Source organism: Leuresthes tenuis, unplaced genomic scaffold, assembly GCF_036924035.1.
Source record: "Leuresthes tenuis unplaced genomic scaffold, fLeuTen1.0.hap1 SCAF_12, whole genome shotgun sequence".
NCBI lineage: Eukaryota > Metazoa > Chordata > Actinopteri > Atheriniformes > Atherinopsidae > Leuresthes > Leuresthes tenuis.
The window spans coordinates 32,346,658-32,367,926 of NW_027325366.1; the positions used below are offsets into that span (position 1 = coordinate 32,346,658).

A 21,269-nucleotide genomic window follows, 5' to 3' on the forward strand; every position below is an offset into this window, starting at 1 on the left:
TGAAATCCTACCTTATGTTTTGTATTTGGTATTAAACTGTACACAATACAATTTTTTCAATTTGGCTTCCATGCAGCTTTTAAAAAAAAATGTTTAGACTCACGGCTTTGAAGTAAGGTCATATTTATAACATATTCATTTTCTGTTTTTAGGTCACAAGAGCTTTGTTTATTTAAACAAAACGTGAGTCATAATCACAAATCCGTTTCTTTAAATGTACTCTTCTTTTAAACATTGCTACTGGTTAAAAGGCCGCAGCCTGCCTGAGAAGACAAACTCTGGGCGGCAGAACTTAGAAGAAACCTTTTCTGATTGGTCGCCACTTTTCAAACACGCCTCATCACGCATGCGCAGAATCTCGGCGGATTTCTGTTGATATTTAAAAATTATCCAACAGCATCTTTATAGAGATGTCTTCAACGGTAAATTTACGATGAACCCAATTTGATAAAAATAAAATTCACGGTGTTATCACAGAAATTTGTTCGTAACAGGCAAACGTTCCTGCTGGTGGACGTTAGAAATCGGTAAGTTTGGAGCAATTTATAACAGAAAGCACCGGTTAGCTTAGCTGCTACTCAGGTCGGGTAGCTAACGGTAATATTGGCTAATTCAAGGTATAAAGATCAACGTTGTCAGGCCAGTTTGCACAGTTAATTTGAATGATTTAAGACAGTCTGATGTTTTAGAGGATTGTGCAAAAGTCCTTATCCAGACCTCATTTCTTTATATAATTGCTTCAATAATGTTGAGGTCCGGGCTCTGGGGAGGATTCATCCCTCCATAAGACCTGTTGCCACTGATTTTCAGTCCACTTCTTGTGTCATTTGGCATAGCTCAGCCTTTTCTCACAGGCTGCTAGTAACAAAACACCTAAAGATCCAGTTTAAAATGGCTTCTTTGCTGAGTTGTCTGTTAATATCCCTTGAGTTAGGAGCCTTTTTTCTGCTTGAATGATTTATAGGTCACAGTTAAGTGGCTTAACAAACTGGACTGGACTAAAAATGAGTGAAAAAGAAGAAAATGTCCAAAGAAAAACTTTGAAAGACCTTCAGAAAGCTGGAGAACGATTGATGAAAATCACTGTTAGCAGGACCTTAACTGAAAGAGAGTTTATCTGGATGTCAGTAGATGTTGCTCCTAAATCTGTCTTCATCAGCTCCAGTGCAGCCTTCACAGATGTTACAAGATATATAAAACATCTCCAAACTATCACAGAGGCATGTGCTGATATCATGCTGAATGGTTCCTGTCTTTAACCTGCAGAATTCAGCGTCCATGATAACCAAACAGGTTCTGGTTGGTCAGACCACAGACTGTTCATGCTTCCATCTTTCTGCATCTTTTAGTAAAAACAGTCAAGTTTATATTAATCCAGCTGAATTCCCCTTAAAGCTGCTCTCATTCACATATTTTTCTTCTAAAATCAGCCCATAAAGGCTGTGTGTCGGCTAAGTTAAAGCATTTCCAGACTGTCGCTCTGCTCCAATAAAATCCAGATTTTATAACCACAGAATCACCGTTAAAGTAGCTTAAAGACAGCACCTGAGCAGTGAATTCAGCTGGATTACATGTAGCAGGACCTCCCACAGAGGAGGTTAGAGGCAGCAGGATGTCTGGAAGGTCGATGCTAACTCGTGTTTTTGAGTGAATTTGACTTCTGTCGTTCATGCAGCCTGAATATTTTCAGTCTCTTATGTTGAGACATTTCTCTGAATCCTTTAAAGATAAAACGAAGTGTGGATGATGAAATCTAGTCATTCTTTTTGGTGTTGTGATGATTGCTGTTTATTTTCCATGGTGAACTGCTGAGTTGTGTGACTGACCTATTGACACTCAGTAGGTATAAAGTGTTCCAGCAGGTGGATTATATAACCTTTACAGTCTTTTGTTGCCACTGGTCGGACCTCTGTGAAGCATTCCCAGTTAAAGTGAATTATAGACCACTAGATTTCAGTTTTCTCTGTCCAGTCTTTATCTGAATTGTGGCTGCACGCAGCTTCGAAGATGCAGATGCTTCACCTGGGACTCTGCTGCTGTGTGTTCAGTCAGGTCACGTCTCATTTCAGGTGTATTGATCTCCAGGAGGAGCTTTAAATGAATCCGACCATGTTTCCTCTGACAACGATGACGCCATCGAAGCCCTCCAAGCAGACTTCAGCCGCCGCGTCGAAGATAAAACACAAGATTCTCAGTGAGTCGTTTGTTTTCTGAAGAAAGAAAGAAAATCTCCCCTCGAAACTAACCCCGTTTCACTCCCCCACCAGACACCTCGTCTTTCTTCAAGGTCTCTCTGAAGACCAACAACAAGGCCTTGGCTCTCGCCTTGCAGGCCCAGAAAGAGCGGAGCAGGCAGCTGGAGATGGAGGTGGTGCACCTGCAGAAACAGGTGGAGGCTCTCTGCTTCGAACTGGCCGCCAGGAAGTACAAGGAAAGGAAGCTGGTGAGTCTGCCGTCTGTCAGAGTTACTGCAGCGAGCGTCTCTGAGTGCTGATGCAAAGAGCATTGCAGAAACCTCCTTTTTGGTTGGATTATTGACTGCAGGCCGTCTCCTTTTCCTCCCCCAGCTGCTCATCCTGAAAAACCTGAAGAGCAACACCCTGCAGCACCTGGACATGGTGGGGGAGCTCTTCTCCGACAGCGTAAGGACAAAAAGCTGGGAACAGAGTTCCACTAAATACAGCGACGAAGGAACAGACTCACAGCACAGATTAGATTCAGACAAACTTTAGACATCAGCGAGCCACGTGCACATGGATGCAAACAGAATGAGCAGAAAGTTCAGATTCACATCCTTCAACTGGTCCCATTTACTTGGTTTTTCTGTTTGTAGTTGATGATGATTGTTGGGTAATGATCTGATAAACTGCTTCAGCAGAGAACTAATCTGATCGTGGCTGTTGATCAGCTGTTGTTATGAAGTGAAGCAAACTCCAAACCGCAGACACTCCCAGATGCAGGGAATCAAAGAAAGATTCGTCCTCACTGAACATTTTCATCTTAAATTTCTGTAAAAGTTAAGAGACAAAACGCCGGCGAATATAAAACTGTTCAGATGTTTCTTTCAGGATTCTCCCGGAGCGTCAGGGGACTGCAAGACTGCGTTCTGTGAGAGCAACAAGGAAATCCCTGCAGCAGGAAGGTCAGAGCTGTGAGCCTTATCTGGTCTCAGCAGCTGGGAATGACATCTGATCTTTGCTTCTCTGTGTTTTCACCCATCGTAGTCTGAAGGATCAGTTCCTGCAGCAGCCAGAAACACAGAGGAGCCTCCCGAGCCCCGGCAACAAGCCTGAGCGGAAAAGCGACGGCGCCCTGGGAGTCCTGAGCAGACGCAGCAGAACCGCTGATGCCTGTAACGGTGGGCGGAGTCCACTGCCGAATGTGTCATATTTACCCGCTCTGTGACGCTGATGTAGTTCCTTTTTCTCAGATGCCACAGATGCTGAGAGAAGAGGCTCGAGTCAGCGTTTCCAAGCCGCCCCGACAGGAGCAACCCGGCCATCCAGCAGCAGCCTGCGGGACGAAGTGGAGCGGCTGTCGGCCATCTTCTCCCAGTCCGGCTTCGATGTGAAGTCCATCCTCTGTCCCCCGAAGGCAGGGGAGCCGTCCCTCTCTGCTGACGTGAACCCCCCCCCTGGTCCCAGCCTGGAAACCGGACCTGAGCCCAGCAAGCAGGAGAAAACGGTGCTTCTGGACACGACCATGGAGATGACGCTCAGCGACGCTGCAGAGATCGTCGCCGTGGAAACCAAAGCCAAGAAAAAAAGCAGAAAGCAGAAAAAAAGGAAGAGCCTGAAGCAGGGTGTGGAGGACTCTTCAGACGGAGCCGGCGCTCTGGTACCGAAACACGAGCAGCCGCCACAGAACTTTGAAGACCCAGATGCTCCATTTCCCAGAAGCCTTTGCAGGAATGTCACAACGTCTCGTATCCCCAAACTAGGCAAAAATCAGACAATTCCAAAGGGAAAGTTAAAATCCAGTGACACAGATTCACCGGACCTGGATGATTATTTCACAGATCCCAAAGTCAGCAGGGATCCATCGGAGTCAGTTGGACCTTCCAGAATCACCTGCAGGGGGTCCAAAACCAAGAGCAGGAGACTGTCTGCTGTCGCCCGAAAACCCTCAGCGCCTCTTCTGTCTCATGACGATGAGAGCAGGCCGGAGCAGGACCAGAACCAAGAGGAAGACCAGCAAGTACCTGAAGAGTTCTTATCCTGTGCAGGTGAAGGGGCTCGACCCGAGTCAGGACACACGGAGCCTCCATGTCCTGGAAAGAGGAAGCCCAGTCACAGACCCAGATGCAGAGGGACGTTCGTCATCTCTGTTTTCAGGGAGAGCACGTCATCGACCCCGGACCTGGACCGGGACCAGGACCTGGACCTGGACCGGGACCGGGACCTGGACCTGGACCTGGACCTGGACCGGGACCTCTTCCCTCCTGAAGGGTCCAGCTGTGAGGCAGAGGAGCCGCTGGCTGGAACCACCAGCCGGCGGCATTCAGAAACAACTCCCCACACAGAGACCCGTCACTCTTGGAAACGTCCTCGGGTGGAAACTTGTGAGTCCGGAACCTTTCAGGACGACTCGAGTTACAGCGATGAGCGTCTGCTGCCGGACCGGAACCGCGCCTCAGGCCCAGAGTTTCAGAAACGTAAAAAAGCTCGAAGAGAAGGAACCGGACGATCCAGCAGGAGGAAAGTGGAGCTGCCCGAGGTGGGTGACGGCCTCTTAAGTGACAGGAAGGAGAAGCGTAACCGTGGCAACAAAGAGTTTGGATCTGAAGGTGCTCAGAGTTGTGATGATGTTCAAACGCCGCCCAGCGGCGGGAAGCGTGATGTCACTGAACGTCCACGAGATTCAAAATGTGCAAAGAAATCCAAGACGGATCCAAAACCGTGCAGAAAGACGTTCAAGCTGCAGCCGGAGAGCAGGGGTCAGCCGGAGAGCAGGGGTCAGCCGGAGAGCAGGGGTCAGCCGGAGACGTTTGTCGTCTACCGACGCAAAACTCGGGACAAGAGCGCCAAGACGTCCGCTGTGTCGGACGCCAGCGACGTTTATCAGGAAGTCGGAGACCTGCTGGAGGACGAGCTGCCGCCCTGGATGCTCGCCGACGTCAGCACGGCGGACACAGAGCCCGGGTCTGTACCCGCCACTCCCAGCAGGGCGGCGGCTGAGGAGTGTGGAGCTTCTCCAGGTGTGTATTCAGCTGCTGAGCCCACCCGCTGCGCCTTTGGCCGGACTGAAACACGTGGAGCTGTTTCTGATATTCAGCCAATGATTATTGGAGCCTTTTGGTTTGTGTTGCAGCAGGAAGAGTCTTGACAACGGTCACCAACACCATGGCAACCCCGGACAGCGAAAACAGAGGGAGAAGCCGGAGAAGAAACTGCGTGGTCAGTTATAAGGAGCCGCCGCTGAACAGGTGAGCCAAAGGACGGAGAGCTCAAAGCAGAAGTTCAGTTTTCTTCATTTCCTTTATTCATATCACAGTTCCCTGAGAAGCATTCGAAGGCAACACCACTGGAGTCCGTTCACACCGTCTCGGCTCCTTTTCTGTAACACTTTGGGGGGGCTTCATCTCCAAAGTTAACAGTAGAACAAACGTTCGTTCACAGGTTCAGCATTTTGTATTCCAAAGTGAAAGAGCTGTAAAATAATCCTATACTTTGCCAGTAGTTTCCTTCAGGCCTTTTGTACTTTTTTGCCAGTTTGGTTGTGAAATGGGTCTTAAATTGTTTTCATTATAGTCTTAAAAAGTCTTAAACTTGACTTGTTGAAACCCTGATGAAGTAAAAGTCAGATATTGAGACACTGAGCTGACCTTTCAGTGCTGGTGACCCCTGCGTTATAAAACCCGTAGGATGCTCTGGTGTCCTTTCCTGCACCCCCCTGTGTTCATGGGGCAGGGGGAGTGTGTGTTTTAATTACAGCTGCAGGCAGGAGTGTGTGAGCTGGGCCCTGATGTTAACTCTCTCAGTGGAGACACCGACCGTTTAGGCTGAAGCTTTAATGGAGTCACATAATCGGCTCATTCCTCAGAAAGGATACAGCCCCACCTGCTTGTCAGTAATCTGAATTTTGTCCCTTTTCCTGCTCCGTAATGTGAAACGCTGACTGTGTTTCTGTCTCCAAACAGCAAAATAAGGCGTGGAGACAAGTTCACCGAGACCACTTTTCTGAGTTCTCCGCTGTTTAAAGACGGCAAGAAGAAGAAGCCGAAGAAGAGTGTGGAGTGATGGGATGTTTTTCTATTTTAACTTTTTATTTTAACTGCTATATTTTGGAGGTTAATAAAATTATTTGCTGCTAACTGTATTTCATAGATTGGAGTTGTGTCCCCTTTAATAGAGCCCCCCCCTGAGTTTCCATCTTCTCAAAAGTCTAATTTGCAACCAGATCTGAAGCTTTTACAATAAACTCCACTTTTACCAGCCAGCCTCGGTGTCTGAGTGTTTTTAGCGGTCTGTGATGTGGCTGCTGCTGCTCTGCTGGAGACTGACAGGAGGTCAGCTGTGAATTATTCAGCGCTGGCTGCTCACCTGATCCCTGCACAGGTTAAAGACTCCGTGTTTGTGGTTCTTCATGCCAGCTGAAGCCAGAGGAGTCAGAACTGTGAGGTGAGTACGAATCGTTGCAGGTTGGGTTTGGTTTTAATGTGCTGCTGTGTGTGTTGGCTTTAAATCTGCTGTTTAAGAGGAGATCCAGGCTCTGTGTCAGGTCCGTTGCTCTTAGTTACAGAAGACTGGATGTTGAAGTGGACACTTTATCTTAATGAAGGTGTTACTGGCTTGTTTGAGTCCAGCAGGGTGTCAAGTTCCTTGGATCTCAGACTGTATTCACTTCACTTTTTGCACACTATCGTGTTTGTTATCATCCCCACAGCTGTTTAAATGTTTGTTATCTCTGTTTAAATGTTTGCTATCTTCTCCACAGCTGTTTAAATGTTTGTTATCGTCACCACAGCTGTTTAAATGTTTGTTATTGTCTCCACAGCTGTTTAAATGTTTGTTATCGTCACCACAGCTGTTTAAATGTTTGTTATTGTCTCCACAGCTGTTTAAATGTTTGTTATCGTCACCACAGCTGTTTAAATGTTTGTTATCGTCACCACAGCTGTTTAAATGTTTGTTATCGTCACCACAGCTGTTTAAATGTTTGTTATCGTCACCACAGCTGTTTAAATGTTTGTTATCGTCACCACAGCTGTTTAAATGTTTGTTATCGTCACCACAGCTGTTTAAATGTTTGTTATCTCTGTTTAAATGTTTGTTATCTCCACAGCTGTTTAAATGTTTGTTATTGTCTCCACAGCTGTTTAAATGTTTGTTATCGTCACCACAGCTGTTTAAATGTTTGTTATCGTCACCACAGCTGTTTAAATGTTTGTTATCGTCACCACAGCTGTTTAAATGTTTGTTATCGTCTCCACAGCTGTTTAAATGTTTGTTATCGTCACCACAGCTGTTTAAATGTTTGTTATCTCTGTTTAAATGTTTATCGTCTCCACAGCTGTTTAAATGTTTGTTATCGTCTCCACAGCTGTTTAAATGTTTGTTATCTCTGTTTAAATGTTTATCGTCTCCACAGCTGTTTAAATGTTTATTATCGTCACCACAGCTGTTTAAATGTTTGCTATCTTCTCCACAGCTGTTTAAATGTTTGTTATCGTCTCCACAGCTGTTTAAATGTTTATTATCGTCACCACAGCTGTTTAAATGTTTGCTATCTTCTCCACAGCTGTTTAAATGTTTGTTATCGTCACCACAGCTGTTTAAATGTTTGTTATCGTCACCACAGCTGTTTAAATGTTTGTTATCGTCACCACAGCTGTTTAAATGTTTGTTATCTCTGTTTAAATGTTTATCGTCTCCACAGCTGTTTAAATGTTTGTTATCGTCTCCACAGCTGTTTAAATGTTTGTTATCTCTGTTTAAATGTTTATCGTCTCCACAGCTGTTTAAATGTTTATCGTCTCCACAGCTGTTTAAATGTTTGTTATCATCTCCACAGCTGTTTAAATGTTTATAGTCTCCACAGCTGTTTAAATGTTTGTTATCGTCTCCACAGCTGTTTAAATGTTTATTATCGTCACCACAGCTGTTTAAATGTTTGTTATCATCTCCACAGCTGTTTAAATGTTTGTTATCGTCACCACAGCTGTTTAAATGTTTGTTATCGTCTCCACAGCTGTTTAAATGTTTATAGTCTCCACAGCTGTTTGAATGTTTATTATAGTCTCCACAGCTGTTTAAATGTTTATCGTCTCCACAGCTGTTTAAATGTTTGTTATCGTCACCACAGCTGTTTAAATGTTTATAGTCTCCACAGCTGTTTAAATGTTTGTTATCGTCTCCACAGCTGTTTAAATGTTTGTTATCGTCTCCACAGCTGTTTAAATGTTTATAGTCTCCACAGCTGTTTGAATGTTTATTATAGTCTCCACAGCTGTTTAAATGTTTATCGTCTCCACAGCTGTTTAAATGTTTGTTATCGTCTGTTTAAATGTTTGTTATAGTCTCCACAGCTGTTTAAATGTTTGTTATTGTCTCCACAGCTGTTTAAATGTTTGTTATCGTCTCCACAGCTGTTTAAATGTTTATTATTATTATCGTCTCCACAGCTGTTTAAATGTTTGTTTTCGTCTCCACAGCTGTTTAAATGTTTATTATCGTCTCCACAGCTGTTTAAATGTTTATTATTATTATTATCGTCTCCACAGCTGTTTAATGTTTGTTTTCTTCTGCACAGCTGTTTGAATGTTTGTTAGCATCTCCACAGCTGTTTAAATTTTTGTTATCGTCTCCACAGCTGTTTAAATGTTTGTTATCGTCTGTTTAAATGTTTGTTATCGTCTCCACAGCTGTTTAAATGTTTGTTATCGTCTCCACAGCTGTTTAAATGTTTATTATTATGGTCACCACAGCTGTTTAAATGTTTATTATTATCGTCTCCACAGCTGTTTAATGTTTGTTATCGTCTCCACAGCTGTTTAATGTTTGTTATCGTCTCCACAGCTGTTTAATGTTTGTTATCGTCTCCACAGCTGTTTAAATGTTTATCTTCACCACAGCTGTTTAAATGTTTATTATCATCTCCACAGCTGTTTAAATGTTTATTATTATCGTCTCCACAGCTGTTTAATGTTTGTTATCATCTCCACAGCTGTTTAAATTTTTATTATTATTATCGTCTCCACAGCTGTTTAATGTTTGTTATCGTCTCCACAGCTGTTTAAATGTTTATTATCGTCTCCACAGCTGTTTAAATGTTTGTTATCGTCTCCACAGCTGTTTAAATGTTTATTATCGTCTCCACAGCTGTTTAAATGTTTATTATCGTCTCCACAGCTGTTTAAATGTTTGTTATCGTCTCCACAGCTGTTTAAATGTTTGTTATCGTCTCCACAGCTGTTTAAATGTTTATTATCGTCTCCACAGCTGTTTAAATGTTTGTTATCGTCACCACAGCTGTTTAATGTTTGTTATTGTCTCCACAGCTGTTTAAATGTTTATTATCATCTCCACAGCTGTTTAAATGTTTATTATTATCTCTCCACAGGTGTTTAAATGTTTGTTATTATCGTCTCCACAGCTGTTTAATGTTTGTTATTGTCTCCACAGCTGTTTAAATGTTTATTATTATCGTCTCCACAGCTGTTTAAATGTTTGTTATCGTCTCCACAGCTGTTTAAATGTTTATTATTGTCTCCACAGCTGTTTAATGTTTGTTATCATCTCCACAGCTGTTTAAATGTTTATTATTGTCTCCACAGCTGTTTAAATGTTTGTTATAGTCACCACAGCTGTTTAAATGTTTATTATCATCTCCACAGCTGTTTAAATGTTTATTTTCGTCTCCACAGCTGTTTAAATGTTTGTTATTGTCTCCACAGCTGTTTAAATGTTTATTATTATTATTGTCTCCACAGCTGTTTAAATGTTTGTTATGGTCTCCACAGCTGTTTAAATGTTTGTTATTGTCTCCACAGCTGTTTAAATGTTTGTTATCGTCTCCACAGCTGTTTAAATGTTTGTTATCGTCTTCACAGCTGTTTAAATGTTTGTTATCGTCTCCACAGCTGTTTAAATGTTTATTATTATCGTCTCCACAGCTGTTTAAATGTTTGTTATCGTCTCCACAGCTGTTTAAATGTTTGTTATCGTCTTCACAGCTGTTTAAATGTTTGTTATCGTCTCCACAGCTGTTTAAATGTTTATTATCGTCCCCACAGCTGTTTAAATGTTTATTATCGTCCCCACAGCTGTTTAAATGTTTGTTATGGTCTCCACAGCTGTTTAAATGTTTGTTTTCGTCTCCACAGCTGTTTAAATGTTTATCGTCACCACAGCTGTTTAAATGTTTGTTATCTCCACAGCTGTTTAAATGTTTATTATTATCGTCTCCACAGCTGTTTAAATGTTTATTATTATCGTCTCCACAGCTGTTTAAATGTTTGTTTTCGTCTCCACAGCTGTTTAAATGTTTGTTATCGTCTCCACAGCTGTTTAAATGCTTGTTATCGTCTCCACAGCTGTTTAAATGATTTAAATTAATTTAAATCACTTTATACAAGTATCCATTCAGTACTTTGTTGAATCTCTTCCAGCTCAGTCTTACCAGATGCTTGACTCCGTTAAGACCCCTGGTGCTTCCAGATTTCTTCTTTTTTTAAACCAGATCTTCATTCTTTCCAGAATGGCGCCGCCCTAGAGGCAGCTGGCCGCTGCAGCAGCTCTGTGTTGTTTCTTTGCTCCTTCAGATTTTCTACTGAGCTTTTTTTCTGGGATCTCTTAGACTTCTGCTGGTAACTGAGCTTTTTAAAGCCCAAGTATTGCCTGGATTTAGACCCCAAATCAAGGTGAGTTGAAGAGGAGACGTCTGGGATGCAGAGTTGTGACAAAATGGAGAAAAGGGAGGAAGTTTTAAACCATTTCCTGCCTCGGTTCATCAGGGAAATGTCACTGTCAATTAAATGGAGACATTTTAGTTCTCCTTTAACTGCATTGAACAGTCTTGGTATTTTACCACTTTTCATTGTTTTATTTCCTACTTTTTAAGGAAGTTATTCTTCTTTTTTCCATTTCTAAGTTTCCTTTTTCTTATTTGCGTTCTGTTCAGAGCTTTGGTCAGCTGTGGTTGTTTTAAATGTGCTTCATAGAGGAGTTTGACTTGATTTAAAGTGACGTTGATGTTTCTGCAGGAAAATGGAGGCAAAGCGGCTGAAGAGAGACGTTCAGGCCCTCATGTGAGTGCAAATTAAAATTTTAGACACAGGAATATTTCAGAAATAGTAACAGTTTTTTACATCCAAACAGAGGTGATTACATCGGACAGAAGCTCCGGGAAAAGACCTTTGACCCGACAGGAAGGGGAGCCTCCACAGTGCTGGATGACCTGGTAAAGACTCGTCTTACAGAGCTGTGACACGGTGGAAATGTTCTCTGTCATGAAGCCAGGAGAGTCTCTGTGTCTCGTTACAGGCTCACTATGATCTCGCCGTCAGTGTTGCTCTGTGGTGGTTAAACAGAGAGGAAGGACGCGATGCTGGTGACACAGACATCATGTATGCAACAAGCAACAAGACCTAAGATCTTTGTTGTTATCAAGGTTTTTATCAGGGAATAAAAACATCATTTTTATCTTTCAGGCTGCAACACATTCCAACATATGTTTGGATGTATGAGGCAAAAAAACAATTATAATTATATTAAACTGCTGATTTTAACCCTGATCTGGTCCTAAAGCAGCCTCCATGACAGTCTGAGCAGCAAAGATGTTCAGAGGAGCTCCAGTTTGTGTTTAAAACAATGTTCCTCAGAGAAAGACTGGAAGGGATCTGCATATTTCTGCCTCTACAGAGCAGAATATCATTAAAGCATTCAGGGAATCTGGAGGAGTTTCAGTGTAAAGGACGAGGGAGCAAGCCTAAGCTGGACCCCGTGACCTCTGACCCCTCAGACGCTGCATCAGGAACCGTCATTCATCAGCAGCTGATAGAAGCACATGGACAAGGGATTACTGTGGAAACCTTTGTCAAGCACCACAATACAGAGTTCCATTCACAAGCTTTACTGTGCAGAAAAGAAGCCTGATGTTAACCTCGTCCACTTCTCTGGGCTCGGAGGCGTCTGGGATGGACCGTCACACGGTGGAAACGTGTGCTGTGGTCAGACCCATCAGTATTCCACATCTTTGCTGGAAGAAATGGAGCAAAGAGCAAAAGCAGCATCCAGCCTGCTGTCAGCAACCAGTCCCTGCAGCCAGGCTCTGTGATGGTATGGGGTTGGATCAGGGGGCAAAGCTCATTTCCACTTCTGTGATGGCAGCATTAATGCAGAAAAGCTCACTGAGATTTTACAGCAACATATGCTGCCTTCAAGGCCACATCTTTTCCAGGGACGTCCCAGCATTGTTCAAGCAGACCATGGAAAACCACATTCTGCCACATTCCAGAGGCCTGGCTGAGGAAGAAGAGGTACGGGTGCTGGACTGGCTGCCTGCAGTCCTGACCTGTCCCCAGCAGAGAAACAACCACCCCCCCGCACTGCTGCACACCTTAAGACCTGTTTAAGGAAGAATGGGACAAAATAACAGCTGGAACTCTGCATCACCTGGTTTCCTCAGAGTCAGAACGGCTTTAAGTGTTGGCAGAAGGAAACAAAGTGGGAAAAGGTTCACTGACTTTATGGGATGTTGCAGGTCTGAGGTGTAGAAATGATGTTTGTTAACAGATGAAATGAAGCTGATGAGATAAAACATGAAACATCTTGAGTTCAAACTGCCTGATATTAGATAAAAGTTAATGTAAGAGTCGCTTGTTTTCTGTCATACAGTCTTAACTCTTTTCTGATTTTAGCCGAGTACAGAAATGATTTTAATTCAAATGTTTTCCATGTTTAAGATGTTTAAAACTGACTGAATCTCCACCACAGCGGAGCCACATGCAGCTCAGGAACCGCTCAGTATCCCAATCGCTTGGAGCGGGAGGCGATGATCCTGTCGTCCTTTGCTGGGATCATCATGGTGAGTACATCCACTTTGTTATTGGCTCGTTTGGACCCTGAGCAGCCGAACACTTTAAAGTCCAGTAAGAAACTTTCAGCTGAATTACCTTAAGTTAGAAACTTGAATCTGAGAACAGAGAGGAGGTAAAGATGTGTGACCCAGCAGGGGATTGTGTTTCAGAGCAGCCTGCCGGTGGATCAGATCCTGTCTCTGTACAGGTGTAAACCAGCTGCTTCATACCCCAACCAGCAGTCCAAGGTACCAGATGTGCTCTCCTTAATGAATCAGAACTCTCCACACGGCGCTGCTTTTTCCTCCTTTGTGTGAAACGGCTGTTTTTGTCTTCTTCACCAAAGGGTTCGATCGTGTATCCCTTCACTCTGTCCTACCATCCCTTCGCCATGCTGGCCTCTTACAAGGCCGTTCACCACTCCAAGAAGCACAGTAAGTGTGTGAGCTGAGCACCTCTCAGACGATGTAAAGTGTGTGTGCTGGACCGGCATCCAGCTGCAGGAACATCTGGAGATGCTGCAGGTTCTGATGCAGTGATTTTAAACCCGGTTCTTCCCACCTGGGAAACTCTTTGTAGTTCACAGATTATATTTCTGTGCCTCAGTACAGATTCTTTATTAGGATTAGTAATAAAAATAATTAAGATGAAACCTTTTTTTGAGTCAGTTCTTCCAGATCTGAGGCTGAGGTTCTGAACCTCCGGGTCGGGATGCAGTTTCAGCATCTCTGGTTCTGGTTCTCAGTGATGGTGAGTTGGATCAGAGATGGACAGACGGATCGGGGCTTCGTCAGCAGTAATGAAGGCGCTGCTCCGGTCCGTTTGGTGAAGCTGAGCCGGAAGGAGAAGCTTTCAGGTTCCTGCTCCATCTTTGTTCCAACCCTCACCTGAGCTCACAGATCTGGGTTCTGACCCAAAGAATGAGGTCCTGGATACAAGCGGCTGAAATGAGTTTCCTTCAGAGGGGGGCGGGGCTCAGCCTTAGAGATAGGGGGAGGAGCTCCAACATCTGGGGGGAAGAGCTCCACCATCCGGGGGAGGAGCTACACCATTTGGGGGAGGGACTCCATCATAAAGGGGGGAGGAGCTCCACCATCTGGAAGGAGGAGCTCCACCATCCGGGGGGAGGAGCTCCACCATCCGGGGGGAGGAGCTCCACCATCCAGAGGGAGGAGCTCCACCATCTGGAAGGAGGAGCTCCACCATCTGGAGGGAGGAGCTCCACCATCTGGAAGGAGGAGCTCCACCATCTGGAAGGAGGAGCTCCACCATCTGGAAGGAGGAGCTCCACCATCTGGAAGGAGGAGCTCCACCATCTGGAAGGAGGAGCTCCACCATCTGGAAGGAGGAGCTCCACCATCCGGGGGGAGGAGCTTCATCATCCGGGGGGAGGAGCTCCACCATCTGGAAGGAGCTCGGAGTAGAGCCGCTGCTCCTCCACATAGAAAGGAGTCAGCTGAGGTGGTTCCTCTGGTTATGATACCTCCTGGGAGGAGGCCCCGGGTCAGAACCAGGACCCACTGGAGGGATATTATATCCCATCTGACCTGGGAACACCTCAGGATCCCCCAGGAGGAGCTGGAGAGGGTCGCTGGGGAGAGGGATGTCTGGGTTTACCTGCTGGACCTGCTGGTTCTGGGACCGACCTTGAAAAAACTGAAGTTAAAGGATGGAAGAAATAGAAAAATAACTTTTTTTAAACGCTTTTAATGAGGTTAATTCTTGGCAGCTTCCAAACAGGAATGGGGACTTAAAAAGAAAGGAAGTGATAGAATAAAACTAAAAACTGTATCTCACTTCAGTCGTACTCCGCTGAGCTGATGCATCATTTTAAAAACCTTTATTAACGTCTCGCAGGTCAGAAGCTGAACAGATGGTTGTCTGAGCGGGGGAGGGCGAGATCGCCACCCAGACGGGTTTCAGAGGAATCCTCCTCCTCCTCCTCCTCGTCTCAGTCCTTCCTCAGTGTGAGTACCCCCCCATCCTCTTTTAAACTGTCAAACAGGGAGGCTGAAGGTCCTCTGCTGCCACCTGGTGGCGTAAATATCTGTCCTCCTCTCTGCTCCTCTCATCACCAGGAAGCAGCTGAACATTTCCAGGGTTCACCGGACGGTTTAGTTGAGTAAAAACTCAACTAATACATCCACACAGCTTACAGCTCTGATCTGAAACAAATAAATAAATATAGAAAAAGAATCTCATGTGACTGTTGACTGAGGTACCAGAAAACTGATTAAACCTGCTGTTAGAGAGGCGCTCACACGGGTGAAATCATCTGCATTAGGACAGGAATGACTGCAGTTAACAACACAGATCCAGTTTGATAAGAGAAATCCAGCAGCTGCAGCTGTCCGACTGTATGAAGCCAGTTAAAGTTCAACCTTCTTCGCTTTGTGCTGAAAGCTGCACTGCTTTGTGATGACCTCTGACATTCTGCCTGCAAAGATTAATCTCCTCGATGACGGGTTAGTGGATAAAAACAAGTCTCTGATGTTGATATCAATAAAGAGGGCACAGTGGGGCAGTTATTTGCCTGGTAGGACTTTTGCTCTGATGATTCAGGGATTTTCGCTCTATGCCCAGGATCCAGACTTTTGGCAGCAATGCCAGCCTGTTAAATCCCGACTCATTGAAAAAACAGCTAAAGTGGGATCTGCTATCGCTTTGATTGAGGTTTATATAGCCGGGGTCCGGTCCCTGCTTTCTGAGACCACCATTTTTCCGTAGGTGACCGGCTCCAGCACTCGCTGCAGGATGAGTAGTAAGGTAAGACATTTATGCATTCACCCACCTGGGAAATGAATCTTTCAGTGTGGGAGGAAAGAAAGCAGGAAGGTTCACATGCTCAGAAACCGCCTCACGTTGCTCTCCCTCCCCCTCTGGGCTCAGATCACATTTTACGAGGACAGAAACTTCCAGGGTCGCTCGTATGAGTGCGACACCGATTGCGCTGACATGCACCCCCACTTCAGCCGCTGCAACTCCGTCAAAGTGGAGAGCGGCTGCTGGGTGCTCTACGAGAAGCCCAACTACACCGGCTACCAGTACGTCCTGACCAGAGGGGAGTACCCAGACTACCAGCGCTGGATGGGCTACAACGACAGCATCCGCTCCTGCCGTACCTTCTCCTATGTGAGTACATTACTGTGAACACTGGAATATTAGCTGTAAACTGAGAGGAAACTGTCATTTTCCCCTTTAAGACCTGTTTTAGTGTCATTTTGGGTTCATCAGGCATAAAATTACAAGTGCAAAAGTTCCTAATCAAGCTGGATTCTCCTTCAGAAACAGGAATTTCACTGATTTAAATGTGAGTTTTAGACAAAAGAACAAAGGATAATGATTTGCAGATGTGATCTTGAGTGGTTTTGTTGGTTGAATCTGTTCAAAATGGCAACTCTGTCCCAGCCGAAGAACAATGAAATGCAATCCAACATTATTTATGGAGCACCTTAAAAAGTGCTGCACAGAACAAATGAGTCAAAAGTCAAAATAGCTGCTTAAACCTACAAAGATGGACAGCAAAAACTGTAGGGACAGCCAGTGGAGGGAGGCCCTGATCAGGCCCCGGGGGGAGGGGCTCAGTGGGGTCACCGAAAATCATCACTTCTGTCTTTATTCATTAAAATCCAGGGATTTAAGAGCCTTCCAGGACCTCTGATAGAGTGTGTCTCTCTTTTTAAGAGAATAAATCTGACAGTAGAATAAAATGTTGTTTCCAAGTGCCCCCCCCCCCATGAGAGGAGCATAGCAGGATATAAATGCTGACAGAGAAGGTACAATCTGCCAATCAGGGGCTTAACCAGTGTAGTGCTCTGGCCCTGAGGACCACCCCCGCTTCCACATGACAGATTTAGATGGTTGACTGAGTCGAATCCAGCAGCAACGTCTCAGAGAATAACTCAGCCCCCACCGTGCATCACTGCCATCAGAACCCTCAAAGAGCCGATTCGGTGGGTTTTAAACCGAGGAAAGTCCTGAGAACGTTGTTTTCTTCAAATATTTTTTATTAGAGCACGTTTTTATAGAGTTACACGTTTACAGCAAACATATAAGTTTACAGTTCACCAAACAGAAATGTGCGCAGCTGTGATCCAGCGCTCTGTTTTTGGGTTTTTTACACAACAATGGAAAGTGAAATAATGCCAAACATGTAAAGGGAAGAAAAACAGATACATAAATTAAAAAGAAATTTTTAATTTTTTTAGTTTTCTACCGTCTATTCATTAATTTGTCTTAATACAGGGCAAAAAAAATGTAATTGCCACTACAGGGTGTGAGATAATGCATGAGATTTTTTCAAATATCTGGAGTTTATCCATCAGAGTATATTTAATTCTCTCTAAATGCAGAGTGTTGGGACCAGAATTGAGAAACACTGGATCAGGCAGTGCCTGGCATTATTGGAGCATCCATGAGTGTGCTGCAAACTCTCTTCCCATATAGTGTCCGGTTTTATGTTCATGTTTTTATGCATTTAGCAGACGCTTTTATCCAAAGCGACTTACAGGTAGGCAGGTAGGGTAAGGGGGTGTCTTGCCTAAGGGCCCCTACTGGAGGTAATACCTTTCATGCAGGGGATTTGAACCCAGATCTCCCACATGGAAGGTGGGAATCATACCACTAAAGTATCCAGCCCCCAGGACCTTTGAAAGCAAAGCCCGCAGAGCCACTCTCAGCGCTCTCACTTTCTGTTCCCCGCCTGCAGACCGGCGAGGGGCCCTTCCGCATGCGCATCTACGAGCGCCCCAACTTCCAGGGTCAGATGATGGAGTTCAGCGAGGACTGCGAGTCGGTGCAGGAGCACTTCCGCAGCCGCGACATCTACTCCTGCAACGTCATGGAGGGCTACTGGACCCTCTACGAGCATCCCAGCTTCCGCGGACGCCAGTACTTCATGAGGCCCGGCGAGTACCGCAAGTTCAGCGAGTGGGGGGCCGCCTGCGCCACCACCGGCTCCTTCCGCAGAGTCACAGAGTTTTAACCCTTGAATTATAACTCAATAAACGAGCCGACATATCAAAACGGTGCTGTTATGAATGCCTTAATAAATGGAGCTACTGTAACTATTTCCTGTGCTTGTGAATAAATGTTTTGGTAGTAAGGAGCTCATAAAAAAGGTCCTTCACACACACTAAAGTCCCACTTTGAATAGATTTCATCCATCCAGAGCAGGCAGAGACCAAAGCCCAGAAAAAACACTGTTTTTAAAACTCTTTAACAGATTAAATCTCATCTTATTTACAGTTTTTGACTTGGTTTAAGGAAAAAGTCCCTTTTTTATCTCTGTGTTTTGGACAAAGTGTCTCTGCTGTGTAGAGCCCGAAGCTGGGAGCAGTTTGGGGGGGTTAAGAGGAGATAAACTAGATAAACACGCTCGTCTCTTTCTGATATTTCACTTAATCGTCTCCAAACCAAACGCCATCAGCCAAACACACAGAACTTGCTTGTCTGGTCGGTGTTTGCTGTGGAACCAGCTGAAGTGGAACCAGCTGAAGATGGGTGAATGGGCTCAGTAGTAGTGACTGTTCCAGCGCCCCAAATGCTGTGGCTCTTGCTGGAAGCTGCTCAGTGTGACTCCTGTAGAGTCTCTGCTGACAGCGGGACTCATTTGACTAACAACACACAGCAGCACCGACTCCCACAGGGTTAAAGTATATAAGCTCGGACTCCACCTTCAGAGGAAAAGGTGCTTTGGCCATCAGCGGCAGCCAAAATGGGAAAGGTTTGTGCTCAGATTACGCCGCAGCTTCTCTGTGATGAAACTCACGCTGCGGGCTGACGGGTTTCTTCATTCTTCTCCATCAGATCATCTTCTACGAGGACAGAAACTTTGGAGGTCAGTACTATGAGTGCATCAGCGACTGCGCTGACCTGCACTCCATGTTTGACCACTGCCGCTCCATCAGGGTGGAAAGCGGCGCGTTCGTGGTCTACGACCGGCCGGGCTACGTGGGAAACCAGCACCTCATGAGGAGGGGCGATTACTCGGACTACATGGGCATGACGGGCATGAATGACTGCGTCAGATCCTGCCGGGTGATCCCCGCGGTGAGTCTTTGGGTAAAATAACCCACACCTCATATATCAAACCCGACCGGCTCTTCAGTTGATAATTAAAGAATATTCAAGCGAAGAAGACTCAAAGAAGCTCGTTGGCTCTTCATAAAACCAGGAACACGAGATGCTAAAGATGTAAAAGCCTTTAAAAACTTTACTTTTTACTGTAATTTATTGCTTTTTGCCCTTATGTGATCAAATCTTTTGTCATTTGTCTTGAAAGCAGTGACTTAATCTGAAGGAGGAAGAGAAAAGGAGGCACGTGCACACAAACATGCACTGTACCTGGTGTCTATGGGTTTAGTTCATAATATTTCTGTAAAACAAAGAAATTTCAGTATTAATGTGACGGTACACCAGAATAAGGCCCAATAGTGAAAATAACAAAGATTTGTAGATTTTAAAAGACTTTAAATCGTGCCCCAAACCCAGATCTTAGCTTTAGCACTTGGCCTTATCTCTCTGTTTTAACATGGATAAGGTCCCTTTTCTTTTGGGGATCACGACGTAGATCATCTTGGCCTTCATTTGGGGCACCGGGGGCCAGAAAAGGTCATTTTATCCCTGCGAAACGAAGGGGAGGAAGTGGGATTGGGCTGATGTGAAGCGATAGGAGGAGCCTGATCAGGCCACTGGAGCGGGCCAATCAGAGCAGTCTGGGCTTTTCACAGCAAATTCACGAATATATCGCGACGGCTGCTGATTCACAGGAACTTCCAATGACAAATAATCAGATTCTTTTTGTACACTTTTATTTAGTTATTCTTATTATCTTTGCAAATATAGGGATTAAACTGAGGCGCCACATTGTTTTATTACTCCTACAACAACCAATAAGCTTATAGTTTTTTCACTAAAACTTAACTAATAGATGGATTTATAACGACCTCTTTTATCTCTTTCAAGTCTGCAGCTTCTGAAAACTGTATTTCATGTATTTATTGTGACATTTTGTGTATATTATACACACATATTCGGTTATTTATGACTTCTCATCTCATTTCAACCACCCAAACTCCAGCGGATGCTTAAAAGTAGAGACCCTCTGTTTATCTCCATTTTGAAGCTGCACATTTCAAACATTTTACGCTAATTTGAGTTTGTTTTTGCCATTTTTGGAATATAGTTTATTGAACTCAGACGCATGAAAACGGCTTTTATCGATAAGTTTTTACTCAGTGAACATGTTACTCTGATAACTGATCACATGATCATCAGCTGTTAAAAAAGCTGGTTTTGTTTTGTCTTCTTCTTCCAAATTTTGCGACTCTGTTTATGACAGCCATGTGAAGCGTGGCCTACAGCGCCCCCTGCTGGCCACACCACTTTATTCACTCTAAACCAGGTCATGAAGCAGCAATATTTGAAAAAATTGTTCATTCTAAGACAACAAAACCCCAACAAGTGTTATTTTCATTCATAATGATGACAATATTAATATCGCGTTGTATTTCTGCCTAAAATCACAATAACTGCGTTGAGTTTTCAGAGAAATGTGAAGATTTCCTGCTTTTGGACACAGGCAGGGCAGCTGTAGCCATCTTGTTCCCAGACTTTATGTGAAGCTTCAACAGATGTGTGACTCTGCCCATCAGAAATACTAATCTACGGCATTAAAGAGCGCATCACGAGGTCCTCTTTTGTGCTCTTCCAGCACAGCGGCAGCTTCAGGATGAGGCTGTTCCAGCACTTCGACATGGGAGGTGAGATGGTGGAGCTGATGGAGGACTGCCCCAACCTCATGGACCGCTTCCGCCTCTCCAACTTCAACTCCTGCAACGTTATGGATGGCCACTGGCTGCTGTATGAGCACCCCAACTACAGGGGGCGCCACTACTACCTGAGGCCCGGCCAGTACCGCAGCTTCAGCCAGTGGAACGCCATGAGCTCCAGGATCGGCTCCATCAGGCGTCTCACGCATCTCTAAAGACAGCAGGACGGTTCTTGTAAAATTTCTGCTTTTTGCGTTGTCTCATACGCTGAATAAAATGGCGTCAGTGCTTGAGTATCTTCAGTTTTGTTCTTGCTCTCTGCATCTGGAGGGCATGTTCTCCCAGCAGGACGTGACGTGGTCTGACACCCCGAGTCTCATCAGAGGACTGAATAAAATACTCAAAGCGCTGACACTCATCACACCTGGACTCAAGCGTTGTCTGTTGTACAGCTGCAGCTTTTTACCGACACACTGATG

The 21,269-nt window shown here is 44.7% G+C and overlaps 3 protein-coding genes across 3 annotated transcripts; all 3 read left to right on the forward strand.

The window, feature by feature from the left end:
* Positions 1-361: 361 nt before the first annotated feature.
* sgo2 (shugoshin 2) lies at positions 362-6,328 on the forward strand. Its single transcript, XM_072396854.1, has 9 exons — positions 362-527; positions 2,070-2,194; positions 2,268-2,443; positions 2,568-2,642; positions 3,069-3,142; positions 3,225-3,358; positions 3,431-5,197; positions 5,311-5,425; positions 6,140-6,328. The coding sequence occupies exons 2-9, from the start codon at positions 2,098-2,100 to the stop codon at positions 6,237-6,239; spliced, it is 2,538 nt and encodes an 845-aa protein (XP_072252955.1). The 5' UTR covers positions 362-527; positions 2,070-2,097; the 3' UTR covers positions 6,240-6,328.
* Positions 6,329-11,207: 4,879 nt separating this feature from the next.
* LOC140319265 (uncharacterized protein C2orf80) lies at positions 11,208-15,745 on the forward strand. Its single transcript, XM_072396855.1, has 8 exons — positions 11,208-11,248; positions 11,319-11,400; positions 11,484-11,566; positions 12,936-13,026; positions 13,189-13,266; positions 13,365-13,452; positions 14,876-14,985; positions 15,602-15,745. The coding sequence occupies exons 1-8, from the start codon at positions 11,208-11,210 to the stop codon at positions 15,743-15,745; spliced, it is 717 nt and encodes a 238-aa protein (XP_072252956.1).
* Positions 15,746-15,765: 20 nt separating this feature from the next.
* On the forward strand, positions 15,766-21,269 carry LOC140319266 (uncharacterized). The gene is made up of 4 exons (XM_072396856.1): positions 15,766-16,136; positions 17,698-17,987; positions 18,782-19,069; positions 20,733-21,269. The coding sequence occupies exons 1-4, from the start codon at positions 15,860-15,862 to the stop codon at positions 21,003-21,005; spliced, it is 1,128 nt and encodes a 375-aa protein (XP_072252957.1). The 5' UTR covers positions 15,766-15,859; the 3' UTR covers positions 21,006-21,269.